The 8,500-nt window shown below is 63.4% G+C and overlaps 1 protein-coding gene across 1 annotated transcript; it reads right to left on the bottom strand.

Moving 5' to 3' along the window:
• Positions 1-968: 968 nt before the first annotated feature.
• TFAP4 (transcription factor AP-4) lies at positions 969-7,899 on the bottom strand. The gene is made up of 7 exons (XM_050980262.1): positions 7,681-7,899; positions 4,075-4,240; positions 3,545-3,643; positions 2,868-3,038; positions 2,522-2,659; positions 1,376-1,534; positions 969-1,269 (listed from the first exon to the last, which is right to left on the bottom strand). The coding sequence occupies exons 1-7, from the start codon at positions 7,767-7,769 to the stop codon at positions 1,075-1,077; spliced, it is 1,017 nt and encodes a 338-aa protein (XP_050836219.1). The 5' UTR covers positions 7,770-7,899; the 3' UTR covers positions 969-1,074.
• Positions 7,900-8,500: the final 601 nt, after the last annotated feature.

The following is an 8,500-nucleotide window of genomic DNA, read 5'->3' as shown; positions in this document are numbered from 1 at the left end:
ATAGCTTCTCAATCAACACAAAGACCTGAAAATTTTAAAAAAAAAAAAAAAAAAAAAAAAAAAAAAAAAAAAAAAAAAAAAAAAAAAAAAAAAACCAAACAAACCAAAAAAAAGGGACAAGGAACCGAGAAACAGCTGGGGGGAACCTACTGAATACCACCGAGGCTCTACACACAACTGGCCTAAAACCCTACAGCTGGGTGGGGGGCAGTGGGGCGAGAGGGGGATGCACAAAACAGGGACCCCCCCACCCGCCACGACAGACCCAAGCGACACAATCACAAAATAGAAAAGCTCTTCGGAGCTGACAGACCCCACAAACCAGGTTAAGTGCTTAAAGGAAAGATGGGAACGGGTTGGGGGGACAGGAATGGGCACAGGGACAGGGATGGGGTGTAAAAATCAGCTCCCAACCTGCCATCCCTGTGCCAAGGATGTGGGTGTTGGAAATGCCAGGGAGGGATGGCATATGCCAGCCCTCCTTCCGTGCTCCAATGGCATCATCCCAGGATTATTTTACTCTCCAAGGGGGTTTTCCCCGCCCCATGTGGGGTGCAGGAGCCATGGTGGTACCCTGAAGTCAGGGATCCCTGTCCTGCCCTTGCTGCCATGTCACTTGGCATCTCCGCCCCTGCTTAAAAACAAACATTCAATTAAAAGAAAAAAAAAATAAAACACAAGAGAAGGAAAAAAACCAAATTAAGATCCCAACCAAAGGCCCTGTCCCAAGGGAACACCATCAGAAACAGTGGGGCTGCTGCCAGCTTGGCAGGATTCCCTGTGGGCTGGCAGGTGGGGGGTGATAAACCAGGGTGGGGGGCTGTGACGCCCGTCCCCAACACCCCCCACCATGCCCCAAACCCCCCGTGCCCCACTGTTGCCACCCCCAAGCCCGCGCCCCCCTGAGAGCTGAAGGGTGACCTTTGCCTGCCTCTAACGCTCTGCTTTACAGTATTGGAAAAAGGTCATAAAAGAGACCCAAATCACGTTGTATTTTTTAAAAATTTCAGCATATTCTCTGACGTTTCTCCCCCCCTGCCCCAGCTTCCCTCCCCAGCTGCTGGCCAGGGGGTGTCAGGGCAGCTCCCCGTCCCCCGAGGGCTCTTCTTTGCTCTGGTCCATGGAGTCACTGTCGTTGCCCTCGGTGTCGGAGGCGGTGTCGGAGGCGGAGGGCTCGGGGCAGGTGCGCGCGGGCGTTACGATGACGGCGCGTCTCTGCTCCTCTTCCTGCAGCTGCTTCTCCTGCGTGCCCTCGATGTGCTGGATCGCCTGCCCAGGGCACACACCGGCTGTCAGGACACCTCTGACCCAGCCCAGGGTTAGGGACCCCCCCTGAGCCCCCCGCTGCCAAACCCCCCGTTGCCCCCCAGCTGACCTGAACGATGGTGTCCAGGTTTTGCCGGGACGTGGAGACCGTGTTGATGACCGAGGACGGGCCCATGGTGACCACGGTGACATGATGGGAGGGAGGCGGCGCTGGAACGATCACGGTGGGGTGGTGGGTGGGCGCTGGGGGAGCATGTGATGGCAGGAGCTGGGGACAGAAGGGAAACCCCCGGTGAGCAGGGCACGGCACGGCGGTGTGGGGACAACATCGCGCTTGTTCACTGAGCCCCAGCTCCACAAAAGCTGAAGCACCACTTGGCTGCTCCAGGTCTCCATCCCAGCAGATGCAGGAGGATGCCAGCTGAAAGCTGCTGTCACCTCAGCTTTGCACAGCAGAACATGAAGGATTCCCCGTATCCCAAAGGGCAATGATTTGGGCTTTGAAGCCAGGAGAGGCAAGTGCCAGCCCCTACGTGGCCAGGAATTCCCCACACCCCTCGGAGATCCTCGTTTGAGCAGCGGACGGGAAGATCCACCCTAGCAGGAGGCTACGGAGAGTTCACCTAAAAATAGGCTGAACTTCCCCGGGAGGCAGCCAGCGGGGACCCTACAGGGCCACAGCTCTGCAGAAGCCCAAGGAGCAGGGAAGAAGCTGCTGTTCCTCCCTTTGAAGCTCCCAGAGTAATGTGGCCCTGGGCTGGGCTTGAGGGTGGCATGCACACGAACCAGTGCTGGCACAGCTCACCTCCTCCCTGCACCACTGGCAAACCCAGCAGTCCCGGGGGAAAGGCTGAAGGTTCCCATCCCCTCTGCCTGCCAGCTTGACACTCCCCTTTCCCAGCCTGCTGGGTGGCAGGGAGTGGTTTGGGGATCCCTGAAGTTCAGTAGGAGTCACCCAGAGAAAGGTGAAGCCCCAGAGATGAAACCCTCTCTGGCAGCAAGTGACCTTCCCTGCACAAACCCCTCTGTGCCAGGGAACAGTCACTGAGAAGCCACCATGGGTGGTCCAATCCACAGTCCCTCCCTGAAACTCAGGGTGCCCACAAGCACAGCCCCAAGCACTGTGGGGGACTTTGGGCCACCCCTTCCCCAAATCAGTATGGGAGAGCTTTGCTGGGACATCAGTGCCCACAGGAGATGCCAAGTCCATCACCAAACCCACCCCCTGTGTTCCAGTCCCTGGGGGTGCACTCACCTGGGTTCGGATCTGCTGCTCACGCTCGAGCTTCTCCTGGTGCAGCAACCTCACCTGCTCCTGCTGCTGCTGGAGCTGCACCTGCTGAGCAATCACCTTCAGCTTCTCGGGGTACATGTGGGCCTCCAGAGAGCGAACCTGCAGGTCAGGGAACCCCAACATCAGTGGGGAGTCCAGCATGGCCCCACTGAACCCCGTCTGTCCCCTCAGTGGGACCCAGGAAGCCCCAGACAAGCACAGAGAAGCAATGTCCAAAGCAGGAGTTTGGTGACCCCACAAGCACTGCTGATGTCCCTGGGGTTCACTGGGGACATGGCAGAGGCTGCAAGAAGGCACCTGGCCTCACCTGCTCCTCCAGCATCATGCGGACCGAGCGCTCCTTGTCCAGCTGCTGCCGGAGCTCAATCATCTCCCGACGCAGATCCTCGGCCTTCTCATCTTCCCAGATGTCGGGCGAGCCGATCCCCTCGTCTTTGTCCTCTGCCCGTCGCCGTTTCGGGGAGGAACCACTGAATTCCTGCCGTGGGAATGTGGTGTCAGGGAAAGGGGGATGCTCTCTCTCCCTGCCATCCAGACATCTGGGTGATGCCACTCCCCACCAGAGCTCCATGCAGGAAAGGGTCTCCCTGGGGCTGGGTTTGATGCTTGGGGACAGATGGGCTCCTGCCCGTGTCCCCTACCCTGGTCCTCATCCCCACAGCCTTGTGCCAGCCAGATTCTCACACTGACACCCAGGGCAGTTCAACCAGGACACCCCAGCACCAGAACTGCCACCAGGCCACCCCCAACACCCCAAATGGGTGGAAATAATGGAAAATGGGACCCCAACCCTTCTCCCCCTGCCAGGTAAGAGATGCCAGGTTGAATGGGGCTCCCTGCCCTGCCAGAGGAATGGAAACATCTCCACTCTCTGGCTGAGCAAGGAAGAGGGTCCCACCCTGAGCCCAAGGAACTGCAATGACAACCCCACCCTGGCCAGCCAGGACTGTCCCACCCCCTGCTGTCCCATCCCCGGGGCAGTACCTGGATGAACCGCTTGAGCTGGGTGTTCTGCTGCAGTAGCCGAGTCTTTTCCTGCTCCAGGGAGAAGATGTACTCGGCCGTCTGCTGGAGGATGGCTGCCTGTGGGGGAGCCAGGAGGGGCAGGCTGAAGCAGGAGACCCCTGTCCCCCCAGGCCTCCTCCCATTGAGCTCTGCAAGCAGCACTGCTCCTTGCCTGTCCCTGGTGTCTCCCTCTGGAGTCTGCTTCACCCCAGCTTCCCCCAGTGAAACCCTCCAATTCATCCACCTCAGGAACCCAACAGCTGCCTCCTCACCCCACTCCCCTCTGCACAGGTCCCCTCCTCACCCAGGAATGTGTCACCCAGCTCCTGTGGCACTGGGGGCTGTCACACATTCCCAGCCCACTCCAGGGGACCGGGCTGGGGATGCACACCCACTCCTGCTGGGAAACCTCCTCAGGAGAGAACTCCATCACCGAGTTAACACCCAAATGCCCCCAACTTCACTCTCAGCCCCTCCACATGTAGGACCAACGTGTGAATCCTGCTCACCTTGCTGAGCTTCTCCCCATCCGTGTGTGGGATGAGGGTTTTCAGGGACTGGAAGCCAGCATTGATGCTCTGCATCCGCCGTCTCTCGTTGCTGTTGGCGATTTCCCTGCGTATCCGCCGCTCCTGGTCCCGCTGGGTCTCTGGAGTCAGTGGGATGTTGGCCAAGCTGTGAGAGAGACCCAGGGTTAGGGAAGAGGGGCTGCACCCCTGCTGCCAGCTCACTGCATCCCCCCTTGCTTTGCAGTGATGGTTCCGAGCCACCAAAGGGACGGGTGACACGGAGGGGACGATGGCTGCAGTGCCGGGAATCACCAAAGCAGGTGGGAGGGTTTCTCCAGCCCTGTGTCCAAAGCTTTGGGGGATGAACTGGCCAAACAATGGCCCTGCTGCAGCCCCCTGGTTCCACTGGGCTCAGACACACTGCCCAGTGCCCAGCCTGGGCAAGGGGACCCCCAGGTGGGCGAGGGCGGCTGCGGGCTGGCCGGCTGTGTCCCCGCGGGGCCGGCCGGCGTGTGTGGCCCCGGGAAGGCGGCTCCCTCCCTCCCGCCCCGCTGATGGCTTCCAGATGACAGCTCCCAGCAGAGAAGCCCCCGTCCCACCCCAAGCCGCAGCTCCTGCCTGCTTCCTGCCGCTGCCTCCTCGCCCCCCACGCCCTTGCCCCGCAGATGGGCCGGGAAATGCCGGCACGGAGGGCGAGGGCTCCGGGCAGCCAACACCCACTGGGTCCAGAGCACCAGACCCGAGCAAAGCTCGCTGCCGTGGGGTCCAGCTTCACCCGCACCCCACTTCTTCCCCGAGGGAAGCAGGGCAGAGGTTTTGGATCACACCACGCCAAGTCTCCCCAGAGTGCAGCCACCCGGCACCCGCTGGCGCCGGGGATGCTGCAAGGCACCAAAGACTAAACACAGGAGCCGGGCCGCCGGCACGGGGCGAGATAAGACGGGCTCCAGCCGCCTGTCCAGGTGCCCGGCAGCTCCGGGATGGGGAGATGGGAACATTCCACCCAGAGCCTTGCCAAAGCCAGGCTGGGAAGCAAAGCCCAGCATCCTGGTGAGGCCAGGGAGGAAGCACGGAGGTTTGGCAGCACGGGGATCTAAGGGATATCAGCAGCACCACCGTGTGCCCAGGCAGTGACCAGAGACTCTCAGGCCTCATCACTGCCTGCTGCAACTGGGGAATGCACCTCAACTCATCCATGGTACAGAGGGATGGTGAAAGACCCAGCTCATCCCAGAGGGATGGGAAAGGATCCTCACTCAGCCTAAGAAGGGGATGGATTCCTGGTCTGTCCAAGGGCATGGGGAAGGATCCCAGTTGTGCCCAGCAAGACAGAGAAGAATCACAGCTCATCCCAAGCAGATAGGGAAGGATCCCAGATTACTGTAAAGGGATGGGGAAGGATCCCAGATTACTCTAGAAGTATAGGAAAGGATTCCAGTGCATGCCAAGGGGATAAGGAAGGACCCCAGCTGATCCCATGGAGACCAGGAAGATATTTATCCCCAGCCTCTGGGGCAGTGTCCCAGCACAGGCTGATGCTGGGTGCCAAGCACACCCTGCACTTGTTCCCTCATGTGCAATCCCGGGGGTGTGGGACTGGGATGGGTGCCCAGGGGTCTCCCCCTCTCCCTGGGAGCAGCCTCTGCCACATGGACCAAGAGCTGCTTGCAGTAGGATTGTGGCACAGGGCTCCCATCTGGTGGTGGCTGTCACCCACCTCCCTGCTCCTGCTGAAACCAGCCCCAAACTTGTCCCAAAACACACCAAACCCTGCGGGTCTTGGAGACATCGTCCCTCTTGGGGTAAGGAGGTGGCTGGAGCACTGCTCCAGGATGTTGGACCACCAGACACTTAAGGGGAATGGGATGGAGAGGCCCAGGACTGGGCAGCACGGAAGCGCTTTCTTAAATACTGGGAAAGGAGGAAGAGCCTGCTTCCTCACCGGGAGACCTCCTGTAACCTGCCCCAGCTGCTCTTCCTGGGAAGAGACCTGAGAAGTGACAGTGAAATACAGAAAGGGCAAAACCCCATGGATTCAGACACCCAGCATGGCCAGAGATGGGGAAGCACAGAGGCAGGGGGAGCAGGTGGCACCCACTGGATCCCCTGGGGTGTCTCCAGCCTGGTGCTGGTGCTGTGGGGTTTGTGTCATGCAAGCATAATTTGGTCCTTCCCACGCTGGGGAGGACATTTCTCTGGCCTGGACCCCGAGGGAAAAAAAGCCATGTAGGTGCTGGAGCCAGGCACAAGGCAGATGACCCACTGTCCCCACTGTCCACTCATATCCAACACTGATCACAGCTTGTGCTGTGGGTTGTGCTGGAGGGCAAGGGAGGCACGGCCATGGGGGCAGGGTCCCCAAGCTCCTTGAGGTCACAGGTAGGGTGATCCCCAACCTGCAGGCAGGGCAGCCCCAGGTTCACAGGCAGGGTATCTCCATGCTTCCATGAAGGGCACTTCTAAGCCTACAGGGTCAGGGTACACCTGAGTGGACAAGCAGGATACAGCCGAGTGTCCCCAGCAGCCCCAATTCACAGGAAGGCTGTCCCCCCCGCACCCTGAGTTGGCAGGCAGGGTGTCCCGGAGCTCCTGGAGGTCACAAGCAGGGCAGCCCCCGGCACCCCGAGCTCCACGCACGGTGTCACCCAGCGGCCTGAGACCCAGGCAGGGTCTCCCGGAGCTGGGGGCAGCGGGAAGGCAGCTCCCCGAGCTCTGCCCCGTGCGGGGTCAGTGTGGGGCCGCGCAGCCCCCAACCCCGGGCGGGACGGCCGCACCCCGGCCCACGCAGTCACCCCCAGCCCACGGGCCCGCAGCGACCCCCGCCAGGGAGCCCAGAGAAGTCGCTCCCCCCGCCCTGGGTCGCGGCCCCACCGCTGCCCCTCCGGGGGGGGCTCAGGTGCGGCCGCTCCCCGGGATGGCCGGGACGAGCCCCCCAGGCCGTGGGGCAGCACCCCGAGGGCCCGGGCCCCCAACACGTGGCGCAGAGTCCGGGCCGCCCCTCAGCCCCGCGGGGCCCGGCCGTTCGTGCGGCCCTACGGCGGACCCGGACCCGGGGGGCTCGGCGTGCCCGGGAGCCGGAGCTCCAGGCCCGGGGAGGTCGGGGGGGCTCAGGGCCGCCCCGCGTGGCCCCGGGGCCCGCGCCCCCCCCCCCCCCCCCCCCCCCCCCGCGGGCTCAGCCCCCGTCCCCGGCCGCCCCCCCGCCCGCCGGGGCTCCCCGCGTGTCCGCGGGCTTTGTGCCGCCACTCCCGCACTACATGTCCCGGCAGCCCCGGCCGCGACCCGCCTCCTCCGGGCGGCTGCAGAGTCACGGCCAGGCCCGGCGGTAAACACACACCCCCGCGCCCCCCGGACCCCCGCGCCCCGCGCCCCCCGCCCCCAGCGCGCCCCGCCGCACCCGCGGGGCCCGGCCCGGGCTGGGGGCGCGGCGCTGCCCGCCCGGGCCACGCGCGGCCGCCGGTCCCATGTGCGCGGCCGGGAGGACCACGTGCGGCCGGTGGGGCCGCGGCGGCCGCGCCGCTCCCCCCGTTCTCCGCTCCCCCCTTCCCCGCCATCCCCCCCCGGTCCCCCCGAGACCCCCGAGCCCGGGATCTCCCGGCGCTCTCCCACCTGCAGAGCCCACCGATGACCTCCTTCTCGGATTTCCTGAAGTGCTGCAGGGCCGGCACCTTGGGGGCCGGCACCATGAAGTACTCCATAACGGGGGCGGGGGGCCCGGTTCAGCCCAGCCCGGCTCGTCCCGGCCCGGTTCAGCCCCTCCCGGCCCGGCTCCGGCCTCTGCCCGCGGCCCAAGGCGGGAAACAGCTGGAGCGAGCGCGGCTCCCGCCCGCCGCCGCCGCCGCTCCCCCGCCCGCCCCCGCCCGCCCGGCGCCGCCCCCGCCCCGCACCGGCCCCGCGTAAACAAAGGCGGCGGGAGGGGCCGCAGCGCGGCCGGAGCGGCACCGGGACGCGGCGGTGGAATGCGGCGGGACACGGCGGGGCGGGGGGCGACTGGAGCGGCCGGGACGGTACCGACCCGTGCTGGCACGGGCCCGTCACACCGCGTCGCGTCCTGACCTGGCTCCATCCTATTCTTATTCTACTCCCTCCTACGCTACTCAGTCCTCTCCCACTCTCTCCCATCCTACCCTCATCCTGCCCTGTCTCCAACCCATCCCACCTCATACCCTCCTGAGCTGTCCCCATGCCACTCCATACCCATCACAACCTATCCTATCGTTTCATACCAAACCTTACCCTATCCCAGCCTGACCTGTCCCCCCCCCATGCCACCTTTTTCTATCCTGCCCTAGCTCCATCCCATCCTACCCTATCTTATCCTGCTTTATCCTACCCCATCCTTACTTGTGACCATTCCGTGCCACATTATTCCATCCAGCCCTAGCTCCATTCCATCCTACCTACTACTATGCTGTCCCATCCCACCCTG

This window comes from Serinus canaria, chromosome 14, assembly GCF_022539315.1.
Source record: "Serinus canaria isolate serCan28SL12 chromosome 14, serCan2020, whole genome shotgun sequence".
Classification (NCBI taxonomy): domain Eukaryota; kingdom Metazoa; phylum Chordata; class Aves; order Passeriformes; family Fringillidae; genus Serinus; species Serinus canaria.
This window is presented reverse-complemented; position numbering and strand designations above follow the sequence as displayed.

Excerpts from the sequence above, each read along its gene's own strand:
- TFAP4 (XM_050980262.1), bottom strand. The coding sequence starts at position 7,769 with ATGGAGTACTTCATGGTGCCGGCCCCCAAGGTGCCGGCCCTGCAGCAC. Across the intron at positions 3,644-4,074 it reads ATGGGGAGAAGCTCAGCAAG|GCAGCCATCCTCCAGCAGAC; the intron begins GTGAGCAGGATT and ends GCTCCCCCACAG. Across the intron at positions 1,270-1,375 it reads ACCTGGACACCATCGTTCAG|GCGATCCAGCACATCGAGGG; the intron begins GTCAGCTGGGGG and ends TGCCCTGGGCAG.